This window comes from Cupressus sempervirens, chromosome 1, assembly GCF_028749045.1.
Source record: "Cupressus sempervirens isolate cs-2001-9-10 chromosome 1, ASM2874904v1, whole genome shotgun sequence".
Lineage (NCBI taxonomy): Eukaryota > Viridiplantae > Streptophyta > Pinopsida > Cupressales > Cupressaceae > Cupressus > Cupressus sempervirens.
In genome coordinates, this window is record NC_143118.1 from 728,606,412 (window position 1) to 728,627,229 (window position 20,818).

At 36.4% G+C, this 20,818-nt stretch overlaps 1 protein-coding gene across 1 annotated transcript; it reads right to left on the minus strand.

Annotated features, from left to right (window-relative positions):
* Window positions 1-7,640: 7,640 nt before the first annotated feature.
* LOC149580000 (uncharacterized) lies at window positions 7,641-20,232 on the minus strand. The gene is made up of 9 exons (XM_089802953.1): window positions 19,783-20,232; window positions 19,628-19,689; window positions 12,049-15,619; window positions 11,615-11,841; window positions 9,720-9,817; window positions 9,485-9,539; window positions 9,285-9,346; window positions 8,532-8,636; window positions 7,641-7,877 (listed from the first exon to the last, which is right to left on the minus strand). Exons 3-9 carry the CDS (start codon window positions 13,068-13,070, stop codon window positions 7,641-7,643), a joined length of 1,806 nt encoding a protein of 601 aa, XP_089659079.1. The 5' UTR covers window positions 13,071-15,619; window positions 19,628-19,689; window positions 19,783-20,232.
* Between the last annotated feature and the right edge of the window lie 586 nt (window positions 20,233-20,818).

Below are 20,818 nucleotides of genomic sequence, written 5' to 3' on the forward strand. Positions count from 1 at the left end.
AAAGTTTAATATTGGGCATTAATATACAAAGGCTAACCAAGTCATAGATTACTTGGAAAATGTCATTGTTGGACCCCAATAGGGAGATCACATTTTTTCATTTTGTGATCTGATAACTAGGAGAGAAATATCCATATATATATATATATATATATATATATATATATATATATATATATATATATATATATATATATATATATATATATATATATATATATATATATATATATATATATATATATATATATATATATATATATATAAACTATATAAACTATATAAATATTTATCAATTATATTAAGAGTATGAAATTCTCAATCCAATGCAAAATGTTTGAAACTAGAAAATGACTTGGTAAATTCCAAGTAATGATTTTATACATAACATCTTTAGATTATGTAGATGTCATTTTTCCATAGGCTCTCTATCATTTTTTGATCTCCACATCTAATTATCATGAGGTTTCATGTCCAGTTGACCCCTCAATCAACCCCCATGTTGAAATGTGAATTGGATATGCACTAGTAACTAAGAGATACCAACTTATCCCATCTACTTGTAGTGGATGATATGATCACTCATCAATCAATGATGATATTTTTGTTTACTACTTGAGCTGGAATTAACAATGACATTTATTGAAAATTTATTATGTATTATCAAGTATCTATTTCATATATAGGGAAAAGCCTTTGTATCAAACAACTAAAGATTTATCAATTAGTATGTCTTCCAAATGTTAGATTTTATATCATTTTATTGTGGATAGGCAATAATTAGAATTTGTGGGAATTATTTTTTCATCGATTGAATAAAAAATGCATTAGATGAGAAGCATGCTATTCTCTATTTCTACCATCAAAGGTCGCCCTTAAATCATATCAAATTCTATTCATATGTGGGTATATCATAAGCATGTTCCACATTTTCTAGACATATGAGAGAAAGTTTCCTACCATTTCAGAAATGCCTAGGTTTTTCTATATTAATGTGACTTTGTATGCATTATAGTTATATTAGTTTAAGCACTTGTTGATAGAACAAAGGTGTTTGTATAGATGCATTACTATTTCTTTATAGAAATGAGAATCTTCTTGAAGGAAATATCTTATAACTTGCTTAAAGAAGGCTCTTTTATGGGATTAATGAAAATAAAAAGAAGGTTCTTTTATGGGATTAATGAGAATAAAAATAATTTTCATAGTAGTAGGTGGATAGTTCCTAAATGAAATAGTGCTAATGTTTTCTTCCTTCCCAATTTATGTGAATATTTTCTCTCAATCTCTAGATTTTCTCAAAGACAACAAATTACTGGTGAAACTTCATTTAAACATGTCAAGCATGAATATATTGTATAAGAAATCGTATACAACATGGTGTATAATTATGAGCATCTTGATGGTGAAGCATGGGTGATGGGACTATTTTCAGTTTTTTGAGAAATAGTCCAACGTATGAAATGGTTTATTGTGCACTAAAAATAAGATTGGATTTTGATCATTGTTATATCTTTTGAAATGAGGAACTTAAATTAGAATGATTAGTTTCCATATCTATGTTGTAATGGAAACTAGTAAACTATTAGACATATAGTTGTCGGAATATTATGACCTTATAAATTTGCATGTACTAATAGTTGTTGGAATATTATGACCTTTTAAATTTGCATGTGTATTATACAATCACATAAATACAAATAGATAATTTTATTAATCACGGAGCTTGAAGTTAATGTGGTTGTGATGTAGGAGCTTTTAGTGGTTTTCTAATAAGGATCTTTTAGTAGTATTTTAAAACTTTTCATGTTTTTCTTAGTTTTTAAAAAATTGGTTTTTATTAATAACCTTGAAATATTACTTCCAATTTTGAATATTAGTCGAAATCATCTTATCTCAGTTTTAGAAAGCTTAACAAAAAAACATCTTTCTTCGAGTTGTTTTATAATTACTAAAAATGGCAAAAAGTAGTTTTATGAAAAAATTGCCAAAAATCATAATTTTTTATTTGTATTTAGAATTGTAATTTCTCTCATTGTGGGAGGAGGAATTAGAAAAAATAATAAAGAAGAATTTTGAATTCTCAAATTTATTTTGTATTCTTTCTATATTATGGATATGTTAATTATTTGAGAAATTTTGGCTACATCATCTGGTATCAGAGCACAAAAGGTCTGGGAAAAGGAGGATTTTGTACTTGTGTTCTTTTGAGTTTATGTTTATGCAGGTTGAGAAGAGGAACTAGTTTCCTAAAGACTAGGTAGAGAAGATAAAATACCTAGGTTGAGGCATAGGAAAAGCAGAAGTAGAGTTAATAGACTCATTTGAAGAACTAGATTTATTGATGAAGTATTTGCATAAGAAGAGAGAAGAAAATAAAATTAAAAAGAAAGAGAGAAAGAGGAAGGAGGAAGAGAAGAGGCTATTAGAGTTGAAAGAAATGTTAAGAGAATTACACGAAAGTTGGCAACAATTAAGAAAGCTAATGGAATTAGAAATGCAAAAATGGTACCTACCAGTCAAGAAGAAGATCACATGGCCTATTTAGAAGATTATTTTGAAGAAGAAAAGGAAAGAAGAGACACAAAAAATAAAGGAAGAGATAAAAATAAAATTGTAAGTATACCAATGACTTTTTTGACATCAAGAATTAAAGAAGCCTAGATAAACATAGCCGTGGAGGTGTCTTTTTGAAATTTCTAGCCTTATGTTCAGAATGAGCAAACAAAAAAGGTTGTTTATAATGAGATTTCTAATGAAGATGTTTCAGATTTTTTTAATGAGGTATATGAATTTTCCCAAAGGTATTGTGTTGACTATGAAAATGGTGGATATGTTGATATATTATATGTTGAAAACATAAATAATTATGGTACAAAGGTTTATATAGAAGAAATAGAATTTTGGATTTTAAAGGTTGAGAAGATATTGAGTAGAATATAGATTAAGAAAAATAAGAGGAAGAGGGATCTTGTGACAGATGTGAAGATGAATAATAAAATGTCAAAAAAATGGAAGACCAACAAGAAGGCATAAACTTGCATTCCTTTGAGTCAATAAAATCAATGTTTGATACAGTGGATAGAAAAGTTCTAGAAAAGAAGCTATACACATTCAAAAAATAACTTGTAGGAGCTCCATTCTTTCAATGGGAGGAGAGTGATGCAAGAGAGTGGCTTTTTAAGCAAGAGCTTTTAGTAGTTTTTTAAAGCTTTTAATATTTTTCTTAATTTTTAGAAAGTTGATTTTTAGTAGTAACCTCAAAATTTTACTTCCAATTTTGATTAGTTGGTAGTTCATCTTATCTTATTTTTAGAAAGCTTCACAAAAAAAGGCAAAAAATCATTTTATGAAAAAATTGCCAAAAATGGTAATTTTGAATTTCTATTTAAAATTGTGATTTCTCTCATTATAGGAGGAAGAGGATTTGGAAGTAACAATAAAGAAGAATTTGGAATTATCTAATTTATTTTATACTCATTCTGTATTATGTTTATGTTAATTATTTGAGGAATTTTGGCTGCATTAAGTTGGGATGATTTGGAAAGGGCACAAATCCATTAATTGATAGTAACATCAAGTCTACAATAGAGAGGCCATAAGATCACAAGAAGTGACCCAACCAAATAATCATCAACTAGAACTAGTAGCTTCAACTATAAAAAGCAAAAGTCTTTAAGCCAAACCAAGCTAGGTAAAACCAAAATCCTAGCCAGCTTAGAGAGTTTTAAGACACACAAAACCATCACAAATTAGAAGAGAAAGAATTTTAATATGGTGTAAACTACCTAAAGACAAAACTTAATATTTAAAAGGACCATGACATACCAAACTAGCAATAGAAACACCCATAAAAAAAAAATTAGGAATCAACACCAAAACACAAATGAACTACCTACTTTTGAAGTTCCTTGAGCTAGTCTAGCAAGGAGAACTTGGTGTTTGCAAGCTTGAACTCACTAAGCCCCTATGAAGTATCCTACTATATCTCCTCTTTTTTTGGAGTCTCCTACATTTTTTTCCTCTTTGCCAATCTCCATGCTGAGTGAGCCTTCAAAGTCCCAATCTCCCCTTCCATCTTAATCTATGAATAGAGACTTTGAGAGGCTAGATTGTTAGTTTTATCTCCTAACTGTGCCTGCACCTTCAAAATAGAAACCAAAGAAATTTATATAATTTTTCTCCCAGCTCCCTATATATCTCTACAACATCCTTCAATGAATATTTGGTGCTTCTCAAAACTTTGACAAATATTAGATGTTGTTAAAGTTCCTTAGGTTCGATTTTTCTTCAATGTTAAGTACATAGTAATGAACCTTGGAGATCTAATTTTTAGTGAGTTCATGCTTGACCATTTCATTTGGTGAGTCAATGCATCTTAACATAGTGTGAGTATCAATGACATGCATATTGTTGGAGGTAAGATTTAATTGCATGCTATTAGGTGGAGTATTTAGGCTGCTATAAATTGGTTAAGGTAGGAGGTCACACATCTAAATTTAGTAGTTTTGTTGGATGGTGAGTTATAAATGGTTATGCATCATAATTATTTTAGACTTTTGTGAATGTATAATATTTATTCTTTCAAAGTATTATCCCCACTCTATATAAAAGATGAGGTATAGTTCATAATAAGTTTAGAACTATACATGAACCTTAGTATAACTTAGATGAGGTATAGTTCATAATAAGTTTAGAACTATACATGAACCTTAGTATAACTTATTTTGAAGCTTACATTAATATTTCTCTTATGTAATAAACATTGTCTACACTTCTAATAATTTTCCACGTATTTGGAGATTTATTTATAGTATTTGTGATGTTCATATTTTTTATTTTTAAAAATTATTAAGTAAACATATTGCACTACTAAAATATCTATTTTAAAATCTATAAGTTAGTATACTAACATGGTACTTTTATACTACAAATTAATAAATAATTGGGCATACAATATTATTTTTAATCTCATAAATTTGACAAAAATTGAAGAAAAAAAAAAAACCATAAACTTTAGCAATAATAATTTTATTATTTTATTTCTTGATCAAGCAAATCATGTAATGCTCTAAATCAATCAAATAGTTTATGTTAGTTTCACTTTTGAATTTATTTCATTTCATATCAAATCAAATGGGAGAAAGGGAGGGAAGGAGCGAGGGAAAGAGAACAAATTTTAAAACCATCTCTTAAAATGTTAAGCCTTTCATTTGTATAATTGTTGAATTTAAAATGACATCATAGTCAACAATAAGGAAAGCTAGCCACAATCTCTAGGATCAATTGCTATTAAGGAAGGTGTAAGCTCCAAGATATTGGTGGAAGGTCAATGAGATCAATACATCATTGTTCTTCATAACAAAGTCCAATCATTCTTATGGTTGAAATATGATTGAAATATGTTGAAGATCCTAGATGTGAAGAAATAAGAAATTGAAAAATAGATACATTAATGTATTAAATCTAAAGATTATATAAGATTTTAAAAAATTTGATTAAATAGAGAAAGCTGACCATCATAAATAGATGATAGTTATCCAATTTTATATAAATCTAATAGATAGATGGAAATACTTCTTAAACTTATCATTTAAATCTTATTTTATTAAAAATAAATAAATATCTTAATAAAATTAAAACCAAAAGGCATTAAAAAGAAATTGGAGAAAGTGCTTATAGATATTCGAACAGAACCATACGCCATGAAAGCTAGGCCATGGAAGAAACGCAGTTTGTTAAGCAAATTCAGTGGAACACAAATGTAACAATTTTAGGTGGAATGAAACATAAACAAGCAATGAAATTATAAGAAAATATCTAAAACACTAAATATCAAAGCCAAACCTCTCGTGGGTTACTATACAGACGCGACTTTTCACATAACCCTAAAAACTAAATATCTGGGTATTATCTTAACAGGCTCTCAGTTATAGGTATTACAATCTCTTTTATATCACAGATCCTTTTCCAGGGAACATTGATGCTAACGCTTGAGACATTTGGCAGTGTTAATATATTTAATTATGGTTGTAGCAATTTTCTCCAGCAGACCTCCTTGGTCCCTGATAAACACAACAGAATCACTATTAAAATACACTCTGCACCATAAGAAGCAAGGTCGGCTAGGTGGTGTAAAGAGAACAGAAAAAGATTTCAAAAACAGTAAAGACTAGGATCGAAAAGCTAAGATTCATCTTTCTCTGAAGGAAGAAAATTAGGTTATATCTGTAAGATAAACATCAATTGTAGTCTGGCACCAAGGTTTATGCAATGAAAAACTTATATCGAGATTAAGAAGATTTAGTAAAACCGTTTCGAAAAGCAAAGTATGCAAGTTTACCATATTATTACGTAGTACTCTATCAAATATGTAAGTGAATCAACGTAACCAGATCATAAATTAATGAGCGTAATCAACAACAATGAGCAATCATCAAAACCATTCTTAGTTTTTCTTGGTAGCAGTTCCACTATAAGCATCAATTTTAAAGTAATCAATAGAGGAAAAGACTACTTCTATTCTATTTATTTCAAAATTCTAATTTTTCACTTTATCGAAGTGGTTACTTCATTTAGGTTATAACTAGTGCTTGTACCCCGGCAGGGTCCAAAGGTGCAGCCGATAGGTGCTGCTGTTGTAATGTGGAGTGGAGGTGACAACAGAGCATTAGTTTAAGTCGTGAAAAGTTTGATACAGAAGGCAAACCAATTTTTGAAACATTTTGCTTTTTACATTCAAGCGCGTCCAGACAACAAGAGGATAAATGAGGATAAATTAGCTAGCTTGCCTATTATTGGAAATTGACAGGTTCAAATTTGTATTGCTCTGAGATATCCCCTCTACTATATGGGTCAAAGAAGAGCAATACTGGATTGGGACGTTTGTCAAATACTTATCAAAAAACCTTCAGATTGTATTATTAAAGCGCCAAAATGATGTAAATAAATCTACTAGCAATATTCATAGAAGAATCTTATTGCGACAATATTCATTACTGATTCAATAACTTAACATCAGAGCCCAAATGGAATATAGATAGCTAAACAATATCTAAAGAACCTGATTCTGCATTGGCAACACATTTAGCTTCCTTTAATGTTCTTTATCCATAATGCGAAGTGATCCCTTTGGCAACTGGTGGTAGATCAGAAAAATTGCAGAGACGCCTCTCTCCAAATCACACCTGTGGAAGGAACCGGTTGTTTGCTGTCTCTATCCAGAAAAATGGTGCTGCCGCCAATCCCTGGGTAATCTACTATTTGAATCCGTGTGCATTAGTTCCCATGGTTGATTCCGCAGTCGCTCCAGCCAATTGAATTGCGGATGGGTCAAAGATCAATTCCCTCTCCTGCGGCGAGCTATACTGGGTCTGCGATTAATTTCCCAAACTCCAATGCAATGGCGCTGATGGTCGTGTTTGAGTATTATTCCCAACCTTCGATGGGTCCCGTTCAAATACTCCCGAACCGTTGCAATTGGCACTTCCTCATTGACTAGATGATTTGCCCTGAATCCGACGGTTGCGACCCACGATTATATATTTTCCATATGCTTGCTTTGCTGAAAACGGAAGACGGAGTTTGGATTGGTTATTTTTTCCCACGCGATCTGTCCACCTTAAATTACTTTAATTCTATCACCAAAAATCGCCCAATCCTGATGCGGTCTGAGACGTTTGGGTCAGGGTAAGACCAAGGAGTAAATTTGCTACTTCCTCTGCAAACTGGCTGCTATTGCCTGACAATAACAATTCACCCTTCCCTTTTGCTCGAACTGGATCTGTTTGAGAACGGTAAACCGGCAATGACTTTTTTCGGCCCTGCCTAGGGGAAATCGTTTGATTAGTGATGCGCCTCCACTGGTTCCTCCAAACCTGCCACGGACATTACCTTCTACCTGATTCCTTAGTGGTCATAAATCGGCCTTAGGCCGCAGATCTCTGTCCAGATGAAGTAACTGTGATATCACTTCCAAATTCGCAATAATTCGGATGATATCTCACACCCTCAAAATTGCTTATCAATGGGAGTTATCGTTCCCAAAGATAGTCTGAGAATTTGCAGACCAATGGCTACAAATCGTTCCAAATGGAATATAAATCGAATCCACAACATCGCTTGCTTCAAATGGGAGCCCTATGTCCTCTATTTATCTCCTTTGCTGAGAAGTTTCTGGAAATTATCCGGAATCATCTTGCACTACAATTATTAACTTTATAAAATTAAATAATTAACTTTATAAAGTTAGAATACAACCTTTATTTAATATTGGAATGAGTAGGCCCCACTTACTTAATTGGAAGACAAAATCGACCCTCTTCCCCATAATGATTTGCCTACGAGAGTCAATGATAGGCAAATCCCCTGTTATAATTATGTTGCTAAGAGAGGGACATGACAGTCCGCCCTTCCTGATATTGCTTGCCCTCAAGCAATCTCAGAGCTGGATGCTGCAAAATGGTCTCATTCTCCCAAGTGGCATCTTCGACTGGTAGATCCTTCCATTTAACCAAATATTCTCTGATTACTCTTCGGCGGAGCTGTTTTTCTCTGCTTCCTAAAATGAATTCCGGTATTATGATCAATTTCCCTTCATCATCCAAAGGCGGCAATACGGCAGAAGGTATCACATTCTGTCCCAATGCCTTTTTGAGACGTGATACATGAAACACATTATATACTTTGCTGTCTGCTGGAAGCTCAAGTTCATAAGCCAATTCCCCTATTCGCCTAATGATCCTGAAAGGTCCATAATACCTGGGTTTAAGCTTCTCTGATCCACTCTTTTTGAGAGTAGATTGTCGAAATGGTTGAAGCATTAAGTAAACCATGTCGCCCACCTCAAAGCTTCTCTCCGTCCTCTTTTGATCTGCGTATTGCTTATACTGATTCTGTGCTCGAGCGATGTTATCACGTAGAGAGCTAATGATATCTTTACTTTCTTGCAGTAAATCCCCAGCACGTGGAACCCGAACATCACTCATCAATAAGTCAATGAAACTGGGTGTATCATAGCCGTATAATGCTCGAAAAGGTGTCATTTGGATAGACATGTGGAAAGTGGTGTTATAGCAATACTCACACAAATAAATCCATCTTACCCAAGCCTTCTGCTGATCAGCTACGTAATTCCTCAAGTAGCCTTCCACCCATTTGTTTACTATTTCCGTCTGTCCATCGGTTTGCGGGTGATAACTAGTACTGGGTGTGAGCTCAGTGCCGCATAATCGAAACACCTCTTGCCAGAAATGACTCAAGAATCTACTATCCCTGTCACTGACAATACTGCGGGGTATCCCGTGTAACCTGAAAACCTCCCTGAAGAATACTTCAGCTACCTGCGCTGCAGTATAAGTAGTGGTGATGGGAAAGAAATGAGCATATTTTGTGAGCCTATCCACCACCACATAAATGCAATCACGTCCTTGAGCCTTGGGCAACCCGGTAATGAAGTCCATGGATATGCATTCCCACTTCTGACACGGAATGGGAAGTGGCTGTAGCAGCCCCGCTGGAAAAATGTGCTCCTGTTTATTCTGTTGGCAAACAGAACACTCACGAACATACTGCAAAACATCCTTCTTAAGTCCTTTCCATGTAAACCGTTCTCGTACCTGTCTATATGTTTTAAAGTATCCGGGGTGACCAGCTATAGGTGAATCATGAAGAGCTCGCATAATGAACTGCTTCACCTTCGATCCTGGGACTAAAAATACCCTGCTTTTGTAAATAATCAATTCATCCACAAGTGTATACCTGGTATCAACAAGTGTCCCATCAACTATCCTAGATGCCCATGAATCTTTGGCATATTCTGCAATAATCAGATGCTTCCAATCCTCAGAGATCTCAATCATTGAACTAAGATGTGGTCTGCGTGACAAGGCATCTGCTACCACATTCTGTGTGCCCTTAACATAAGATATATCGAAGTCATATGCCTGTAACTTACTGACCCATTTCTGCTGCCTATCATTGAGATCCCTTTGCCTGAGGAAATGTCTTAAACTGTTGTGGTCAGTTTTTATGCAAAATTTGCCACCTACTAAGTACTGCCTGAACTTAGCTAGCGCATGCATGATAGCTAACATCTCCTTGTCGTAAATGCTGAATGATCTCTCTGGCCCACGGAGTTTCCTGCTTTCATATGCAATTGGGTGTTTATCCTACATTAAAACAGCCCCAATACCATCTCCTGAGGCATCACACTGGAGTTCAAATGGTTTCGAGAAATCAGGCAATGCTAGTACCGGACATGAAGTCATGATCTCTTTGAATCTGTCAAAACAAGCCTGTGCCTTTGCTGTCCAAACGAAAGCTCCCCTTTTAAGCAAATCTGTTATAGGGGTCGCGTGTCGTGAATACCCGCAAACAAATCTGCGGTAGAAGCCACATAACCCAAGGAATCCTCTTAACTGAGTTAGGTTCTCAGGATTAGGCCCCTCCACAATAGCACGAATCTTATCAGGATCCATCCGTACACCTTCTCGGCTGATAATATGACCTAAGTATAACAACTCAATCATTCCCAAATCGCATTTGGACTCTTTGGCATACAAGGACTCTTCTTGCAAGGTCTTCAATACTGTTTCTAGATGCGCCATGTGCTCCTGCCATGTTCGACTGTATACCAAGATATCATCAAAAAATACCAACACGAATTTTCTCAGCTGATGATGGAAGACCTTATTCATGGTGGACTGGAAAGTAGCTGGTGCATTGGTTAATCCAAATGGCATCACTACAAACTCAAAATGCCCACAATGGCACCTGAATGCAGTCTTCTCAATGTCCTGTTCTCTGACTCTAATCTGGTGGTAACCTGATCTCAAATCAATCTTACTAAAGTAGCATGCCCCATGCAGTTCATCTATTAGCTCATCAATCCGTGGAATAGGATATCTATTCTTAATGGTTTTCTTATTCAGCATCCTGTAATCTATACACATTCGTAATGAACCATCTTTCTTCTTAACCAAAACTACTGAAGAAGCAAAAGGAGACTTACTAGGTCTGATGTGTCCCATCGCGAGAAGCTCCTTGATGGTTTTTTCTATCTCATCTTTACGCCTTTTGGGATGCCTGTATGGAGTGATCATGACTGGTTTAGCGCCTTCTTCTAATTCGATGATGTGCTCGATCCCTCTATCAGGTGGTGTACCAGGTGGAATATCGCTGAATACCTTACTATACTTTTCCCTCAATATCTGTATGTCGGAGTGATATTCTGTCTTTGGTTGTTCCTCCTGTGTAGGCATGAGAGTACACATGGCTGCCCATTCAAGATCCTCATGTCTCACCAATCTTTCCAATCGTCTAAGGGAGATCGTTCGGATATCACTATTCCGAATAGCTCTCAATACATGCTGCCTCCCATCTACTTCGAACTTAATCTCCATGTCCCGGAGTCGAAAGGTAACCTCACCCAATAAACGTAACCATGTCATTCCCAAAACGATATCCAAATCACCCATATTGACCACGTGGTAATCCGCTCTGAACTCATAATTATTCAGGCGTAAAGGCATGTCTCTGACTATCTTGTTACACTTAAGAGTGTATCCGTCAGCAACCTGTACTCGAAGACCTTCGAATTCTTCTGTCTTAATACCACGACACTCAACCAATCTTGCATCAATGAAGTTATGTGTAGCTCCGGTATCAACTAATGTAATCACCTTCTGCCCTGCTAGGACACCACGTAATCTGAAAGATCCTTCCTGTTGAATGCTAGACAAACGCCCTTGCTGTAGATGCAATTCAAGTTCTTCTTTCTGTTCTGACTTTCCTGTCTCTTCCTCAGATTCTGAACCAGTGTGTTCATCCTCTTTTGCTGCACTGTCGAAATCCGATCCTTCGTAATATGCCCACATAACCCTATTGGCTTTTCCTTTTGGTCGCAAGGGACAATTATGATCCCTGTCATATGGACCTTTGCAATAGAAGCATAATTTTTTCCTTCGCAAGTCATTTAATGCTTCTATATCTAGGGGTGTGGTAGATTTCCCTTTGGTTTCAATGCTCTTCCCTTTATTTTTATCAAACTTCCTATTGTCTCGGAAAGAGGTAGTACTCCTGGGAGTGAACCGGCTAGAAGGGGCTGTAAGTTCCATACTTCGTGCTTTCCTCATGGCTTCCTGCAGTGTTGGTGGGTCAAATGCCTTAATCCATCCCTTGAGGGGTTCAGACAATCCTTCTGTAAATAAGATAACTAACCTCCTTTCTGATACATCTGGTACCATGACTGACAACCTCTGAAATTCACTAATATAAACCTCCACATTGCCCGTCTGTCTTAATTGTGCAAGGTCGCGAAAATAAATTTCTGGATCCTTCTTATCAAAACGTTCAACTAATCTATCCACAAAGTCCTGATACGTTGTTACCTGGTTGTGTTGCAAGGTAACCATTCCATGTGACCACCAGTCATGAGCTGCGCCTTCCAGATGCAAGGTAGCATATCTGATGGCATCTATTTCAGACATAGGCCTTATCGCTAGAAAGGTGTCCAACTTATGAATCCAAGCTTGTGCCGTCATCTGACCACTTCCATCGAAAAAGGGTAAAGTAAGTTTACTGACAGCTCGCTGTAACTCGCTAACATAACCTCCTCTAGGTCTCCTATTCTGGCGGCTGTTCCTCATATGTTCCCTTCTTTGGTTTAGATATCGATCGAAGTTTAATAATTCACGCACATGCGGGGGTAATGCCTGCCATTCTGCCGTGGCAGCCCTAAGATCATCCTGGAAATCTTCTGGTACATCGTCTTCTCCCATCTCCTGAGCTTCTTCCCTTAGGAAGGTGGGACGAGTAGGCCTATTTTCTGTCCATGATCTGCGCCTAGGAGCACCTTGTGATCCTGCCACACTCCTATCATCGTGATCAGATGTGCCTCTTCCCTGATCCTGAATCCTGGGCTGAATAACTCTTTCCATTATGGTAGTCAAAGCCTGTAGTGTCTGAGTTATTTCTTGTTGTCCGGTAGTCATGGTTCTGTAAAATTCTCTGGTTTCATCATCGTCGACCCTGGCAAATCTTGGCGGGCTCTGTGTTTGTCTTTCACCCATATCTCCGTCCTTGAATATGGTTCTCTTGCGAATATAACACTGTACCTTTACCCAATCAGGATGGCAGGACTACTGCTCTGATACCACTGAGATATCCCCTCTACTATATGGGTCAAAGAAGAGCAATACTGGATTGGGACGTTTGTCAAATACTTATCAAAAAACCTTCAGATTGTATTATTAAAGCGCCAAAATGATGTAAATAAATCTACTAGCAATATTCATAGAAGAATCTTATTGCGACAATATTCATTACTGATTCAATAACTTAACATCAGAGCCCAAATGGAATATAGATAGCTAAACAATATCTAAAGAACCTGATTCTGCATTGGCAACACATTTAGCTTCCTTTAATGTTCTTTATCCATAATGCGAAGTGATCCCTTTGGCAACTGGTGGTAGATCAGAAAAATTGCAGAGACGCCTCTCTCCAAATCACACCTGTGGAAGGAACCGGTTGTTTGCTGTCTCTATCCAGAAAAATGGTGTTGCCGCCAATCCCTGGGTAATCTACTATTCGAATCCGTGTGCATTAGTTCCCATGGTTGATTCTGCAGTCGCTCCAGCCAATTGAATTGCGGATGGGTCAAAGATCAATTCCCTCTCCTACGGCGAGTTATACTGGGTCTGCGATTAATTTCCCAAACTCCAATGCAATGGCGCTGATGGTCGTGTTTGAGTATTATTCCCAACCTTCGATGGGTCCCGTTCAAATACTCCCGAACCGTTGCAATTGGCACTTCCTCATTGACTAGATGATTTGCCCTGAATCCGACGGTTGCGACCCACGATTATATATTTTCCATATGCTTGCTTTGCTGAAAATGGAAGACGGAGTTTGGATTGGTTATTTTTTCCCACGCGATCTGTCCACCTTAAATTACTTTAATTCTATCACCAAAAATCGCCCAATCCTGATGCGGTCTGAGACGTTTGGGTCAGGGTAAGACCAAGGAGTAAATTTGCTACTTCCTCTGCAAACTGGCTGCTATTGCCGGACAATAACAATTCACCCTTCCCTTTTGCTCGAACTGGATCTGTTTGAGAACGGTAAGCCGGCAATGACTTTTTTCGGCCCTGCCTAGGGGAAATCGTTTGATTAGTGATGCGCCTCCATTGGTTCCTCCAAACCTGCCACGGACATTACCTTCTACCTGATTCCTTAGTGGTCATAAATCGGCCTTAGGCCGCAGATCTCTGTCCAGATGAAGTAACTGTGATATCACTTCCAAATTCGCAATAATTCGGATGATATCTCACACCCTCAAAATTGCTTATCAATGGGAGTTATCGTTCCCAAAGATAGTCTGAGAATTTGCAGACCAATGGCTACAAATCGTTCCAAATGGAATATAAATCGAATCCACAACATCGCTTGCTTCAAATGGGAGCCCTATGTCCTCTATTTATCTCCTTTGCTGAGAAGTTTCTGGAAATTATCCGGAATCATCTTGCACTACAATTATTAACTTTATAAAATTAAATAATTAACTTTATAAAGTTAGAATACAACCTTTATTTAATATTGGAATGAGTAGGCCCCACTTACTTAATTGGAAGACAAAATCGACCATCTTCCCCATAATGATTTGCCTACGAGAGTCAATGATAGGCAAATCCCCTGTTATAATTATGTTGCTAAGAGAGGGACATGACATGCTCAGCCACCATATTTGAATTTTCTTTTCGAGTCAACTTGCACACTTCGGTACTCATAGAGAAATAGATGTAAACGGAGAAGGCATGGTCTAACATTTATGGTCATCCAGTTTTAATGTCAGTCTTTGCAATTTTCCACAATACCTCTGCGGGGAAGAAAGCCCTCAAGCTAGTTGGATGGTTCAGACGCAAATGTCAACAGTCCTTGGTTTAGTTACTATTCCGGGAGTTGAGTTGTGCTTGTTAATTTCAGATTTGTGGCTGTGAAGAAGATTGAGGAAACTTCTCTGCTATAAACAAACCCATTTATAGCAGCCCCTGCTGTAAATTGCAGACTTATAATTACATAAAAGTAGGCGTTGCAATTAAATTTAATAGGAATAGACAATATTCGAAGGCAGTGCTTGATCACAAGGAGATGCATCCCGTCAAAATGAGACAATACTAGTGAAATATGTAATGTTTCCCCACAATCACTGTTTTCACACTGCACAGTCCAAAAAAAACTCACAAAGGCGAGTTTGGTTACAGTAACAAAAAAGAACATAAGTCGATCACAAATTCACTTTTTCTGACCATTTCAACTTGTTAGAAGTACCCAGACGGCTTCCATTCAATTACAGTTCACACCCTACATGCTGGAGTCAATCCACCACTCAGTTGCTATTCCAAATTGGACCTAACAGCACTGACAAAACTACGGCTGTTGATTTCAAAACATAGCAGCTCATCTTTAATTTGTACATTCCATAAAGAGATCATTATGCAACTTGTGCAGGAAACCCATCATTCTGAAGAATCATACTATTTTTGGTGGGCGCCTAAAAGGCAATTTCCGTAAGGAGCTGATTTAGCCAATCTGTGTCCAGTTCATCACTGTTTTCGCACTGCATAGTCCAAAGAAAACTCACAAAAGAGAGTTTGGTTACAGTAACAAAAAAGAACATAAGTCGATCACAAATTCACTTTTTCTGACCATTTCAACTTGTTAGAAGTACCTAGACGGCATCCATTCAATTACAATTCACATCCTACATGCTATAGTCAATCCAGCACTCAGTTGCTGTTCCAAATTGGACCTAACAGCACTGACAAAACTACGGCTGTTGATTTCAGAATAGAGCAGCTCATCTTTAATTTGAATGTACATTGTACATTAACAACGAAGCAGCAAACAACAATATCAATTCTGTAAATTATTTCACTTACCTGTATTTTGCACGCTCTATCACACAGAATCTTCCAACCCATGCCTAATATAAAATAAAATAGACTGACTATAGGTAAAATAATCGCTGGTCAACAAGATGGAGGAAATGTGCCCGATTTTCAGAGTTTATAACAAAAGATCAAAAGTCAGCCAGTTGAAACCAACGCACTTGTATATGAAAGTATAAGACTGAAACACATCTTTGAAAAGGTGAGGGTCTCTGTTGCAAGATGTCAATATATATAAACAGACGAACAACAATAGTTATTCAAAACTCAAGTGAGGTCCATTTTAGTCACAAGCATTTTTTTGTGGCGGCACCTGGAAATGCAGCAAACACATCAGGGTATCAGATTCTTGACTTTTTTGTGGTGGCACCTAAGATTCCCTTTGTAAGTGTTCGTTATTCTTTTGTTCTCAAAAAAAAAAGTATGGATGATCGATCTCCTCCAATTATTTCATTTTGCGGTAACTCTTTATCAACATTCAAATGGATTCTTGCAATTCAATCTTGTTCGTTATATTTTGAGCTGAGAGTATATGTCTTGTGTAATAGGTATCGATTGACAGTAGTGAACCTTATCAGACCAAGAAAGACAATGATCTGACTCTGATCTTCAATTGGAGCACAATTTGATCTCTACGAGTTTCATTTAGCCCTATGTTAATGAACCTTATCAGACCAAGAAAGACAATGATCTGACTCTGATCTTCAATTGGAGGACAATTTGATCTCTATGACCTGTGTATGGGGAGATTGTAGAAATGTTACTGGGATGGTTGACCTGCCTGGGAAGTGGCAATGATACATGCCTGTACATGTATAACTTTGGGAGCTTTGGATTTTGCAGCATGAAGTGACTCTGATCTTCAATTAGAGCACAATTTGATCTCTACGAGTTTCATTTAGCCCTATGTTAATGAACCTTATCAGACCAAGAAAGACAATGATCTGACTCTGATCTTCAATTGGAGGACAATTTGATCTCTATGACCTGTGTATGGGGAGATTGTAGAAATGTTACTGGGATGGTTGACCTGCCTGGGAAGTGGCAATGATACATGCCTGTACATGTATAACTTTGGGAGCTTTGGATTTTGCAGCATGAAGATTCCCACATATAGTAGTACAGAAATTTAATGCCAATTGGGGTCACTAATTTCAAAGATAGTCTTTACAGAACTGTCACATACTAAAGATGCATATGTCCATATAGCAACACAACCAAGCAACATCACATACCCTAGATTGCACAAAATATAAAATAGAAATATAGATGTTGATAGTTCAAATTTAGGTTGGTTCATATACGTAGGTTCATAGATGAGCTTTAGACAGTCAAGCTTTGGACTATTTATAAGTAAGACCAGAGTAGATGAAAGATTCATTACTCAGGCATCATATAGGAGAGAATAATATTGTTGACTTCAAATAGGGGAGTATCACATGGAAGCAGTATGGAAAGTTTTAGGTTTAAGTTTTAGGCGACATGATATGGTATCAATGCCATGTTGAGTCTCATATATTTTGTTCGAGTAGTATACTTATTTTACTTGAGGAGCACAGATAGTTTTTAAGTGTAGCACATGGCAGGGGTTTAAGGTGCAGGCATCAGTAGCCCTCCTGTATCAGCTACTGTTTGAGTTGTCTATTGCAATGATTTCCCACTTTAGTACAATTTTAATGTGAATATGTGATAAGAACATTGAACTAACAAGGGAGGTTTAAGAACATTTAACTAATAAGGTAGCATCTACATCAAATTCGTATTAGTGGAAGATGATGGGCAAGCTTTGCTCAAACTCTTTCAAGGTGGTCGTTAAGACAGGTAGATCTTCTAATCTGACCTTCAAATTCATTGGAAACCTCCTTGGAAGCACATTGATTTTAAAAAGGTTTTATTTAAAACTTCAAAGATCTCTGGCCCAATCTGTGAGTTCTGCACTTTTTTGGAGTACACTTATGAATGTTGATGTACAGGCCGTATGCCCTGCAGGCTCTGCATGCTATTTCCTGTTCTAATGTACCTAAAAACTACATTTTCTCATTGAAAACAAAGCAGAGAGATTTGTAAACGATGGATTTTAGTTTGAACCCTTATATTTTATTGATTATCTAGATTCACTTATGATTTCAATGTGTTTTATATTCTACAACTAATTTAAGTAATTTTCTTCAAATAGTAAAACAATCAATAATAATTTAGTACAATTTAATGTGAATATCAGATAGGAACATTGAACTAACAGGGGAGGTTTAAGAACATTTAATTAATAAGGTTGCATCTCCACCAAGTTCGTATTACTGGAAGAACAGTCTAGACTTGAAGGGTGGTGTTGGTTTTGTGTCTTGAAAATTAGAGCATCTCAAGTATGAATACTGTAGATACTTGTTATGGTAGTTGTGATTCAAACATAAAATATGATAGTGCTAAATACAGATAAGAAGGAATAGCTCAAATAGCAAGCAGCAGCAGTCACTGCACTTGTTGATATAAATGACAGAGAAAATAGAACAATTGTTTAGTATATGATTCAAACATAAAATATGATAGTGCTAAATACAGATAAGAAGGAATAGCTCAAATAGCAAGCAGCAGCAGTCACTGCACTTTCACTGCACTTGTTGATATAAATGACAAAGAAAATAGAACAATTGTTTAGTATAGATATATGATACAGAAATCTCTTAGATTCCATACTTTAGAAAGTAAATGGAGGAAGATTGATGATCAATTTTTGGAATTTGTAACCAGAGGCAAAGTTGTGTTCATACATGAAATTTATAAACTGAGAAGGAATCTACCAGAAACTGAGACAAAAGAAAATTTGGAGTGTGGCCTAGCAGAAACAAATTCAAAGATTTTCAGCAGTAGAGAAGGTCAGTGTATTTCGATACTGAGATAAGAAGCATTTATAATGAAGAGGCAGAGTAAATAGGAGCCGTTAAATTTTCAAGAACAAATAATCTATCTCATAATCACAATACGATGTACATTTTGTCAATTAAATTGACAAACTTAATGAGTTAGAAAATAATGTTAAGAGAAAAACAAATTTGATGTAAATCCACGACCACAATAGTATACATAATGCACTAATATGCAATGTCCATAATTCATATTCACAGAAAACTTAAGTAAATAGGGTAAAGCAATCAGAATCTGTTGCAGATAGTGGAACAAGAAATTCAGTGCAGAACTATGAGTTCAAGTATAAGTGTTGAACATAAGCGGGCTGGCTGTAAAATGAATTAATTCAAACACCACAGCTCTCAACTAAGATTTATTGAAATCAAATAGGCAGAGTAGGGCACCCAAATATGAACACAATCTGACTGGCTGTAGAATGAATTAAACCCAGCTGAAGAGAGCAAGACAGCCATGACCTTGGCCTGAGTTAATTGCCAACTATGGGCAGGACTAAGTGTAATAAAATAGGAAAACTAATTATGAGCTCATGGTTTGATAAAACATGGCAGCACGATTTAAATTTAGCCCAGCAGTCCATTGTCACGGAAGCTTTCTGTTGACACGTAATGATAAATCGCTGCATATTGTAATTTTGAAATGAAAAGTACCAAACACTAAATTAAATTGGCATTTGCATGCAACACAACTCTAGATTGATTCCAACAAATTCATGAATAAATTATAAATCCACAAAGAAATATTAGAGTCCATACGAGAAATGTAAAGAAGAACTCCAAGCCGCTGTTGTTTGCCTCTTCTACCGTCGTCGCACTTCCTGTAGGAAGTAATAAGAAGTGATCTAAGCAAGGTGATCGACAAGCATTAAGCATGTAAATAGAATGGAAACAAAGCACCAGAGGAAGAATACCTGTTCAAACCGTAGCATATGAGTGATCCCTAAAGCAAACCCCTTAGTAGGCGGATTTATAGAAAACCCAAGCGGCCAAACTGCGGTGGTTGGAGAGACGGTGCGATCAAGTGGTTCTCCCATCGACTGACTCGTGGCCCTCCGCCTGGCTCCGCAGCAGCTGCGTAGCATTTCGAGCTCCACGAAGGTGTTAGGTCACGTGCAAGTGAGAGCCAAGCACAGTGGAGAAATCCCACTCCTTATCTGCAGACCCGGTGATGCCCTAACAGTAGACTTGTGGCCTCCATCCGTCCGCAATTCGAACGTCTCCGGTGAACCGGTTGACCCTCCATCCCTGTTGCAATCAGCCGGCTGTCGACACATCTCCAACCACAACTTCGGCATAGACATCCCGGCCGTTGTAGCAGAATTCGGCTAGCAAGCACGAAAGCAGACAGCAGCGTGAGGAACTCCGGTGGGTAATAGTATCACTTTCCAAATTTTATATATATTTTAGACAAAATATGAATTAAATTTATATGATCAATTATGCAAGGTGACCATTTTTGCCTTAGTAAGCTTCCTCTTAATTATTTACTTATAAAGAAAAAATAAATATTAAAAATTTATGAAAATTATTTAAAAAATTCAAATTTAATTGATAAGGATGAAAAAATATATATTATTTATATTATATGTACATATTAAGAATTTTTATATGAAAATGTTAAGGAGAATGATTGAAATATTGGGTTTTTTTTCGCTCTACTAGGGTTTCATGCGATCTTTGAGTTTTCTAGCGTACAACTCTCTATCTGCACTTTCTTATTGTTTTTCGCCTATCAAACCACATTTATTGCTGGAGTATTAGGCTAGTTTATAATAGCCCCGGCTAGTGGTGACCCAATTGTTGATACCGGCGTTCACACTGTTGCTTCGAAAAGCCATCGCACCTCATCCGAACAAACATCCTCACAAATTCGTCTCGAAGTTTTTTCACAAGGTAATCCTTACATTATTGTTCCTTTGCAAGAATTTGATGATGCTTGTGATTGGT

Coding starts and splice junctions, on each gene's coding strand:
- LOC149580000 (XM_089802953.1), bottom strand. CDS start 13,070: ATGGGTGAAAGACAAACACAGAGCCCGCCAAGATTTGCCAGGGTCGAC. Junction 11,842..12,048: donor TCTTTCCGAGACAATAGGAA/GTTTGATAAAAA, acceptor GGATTTCGACAG/TGCAGCAAAAGAGGATGAAC. Junction 9,818..11,614: donor AAGATTGGTTGAGTGTCGTG/GTATTAAGACAG, acceptor TGATTATTGCAG/AATATGCCAAAGATTCATGG.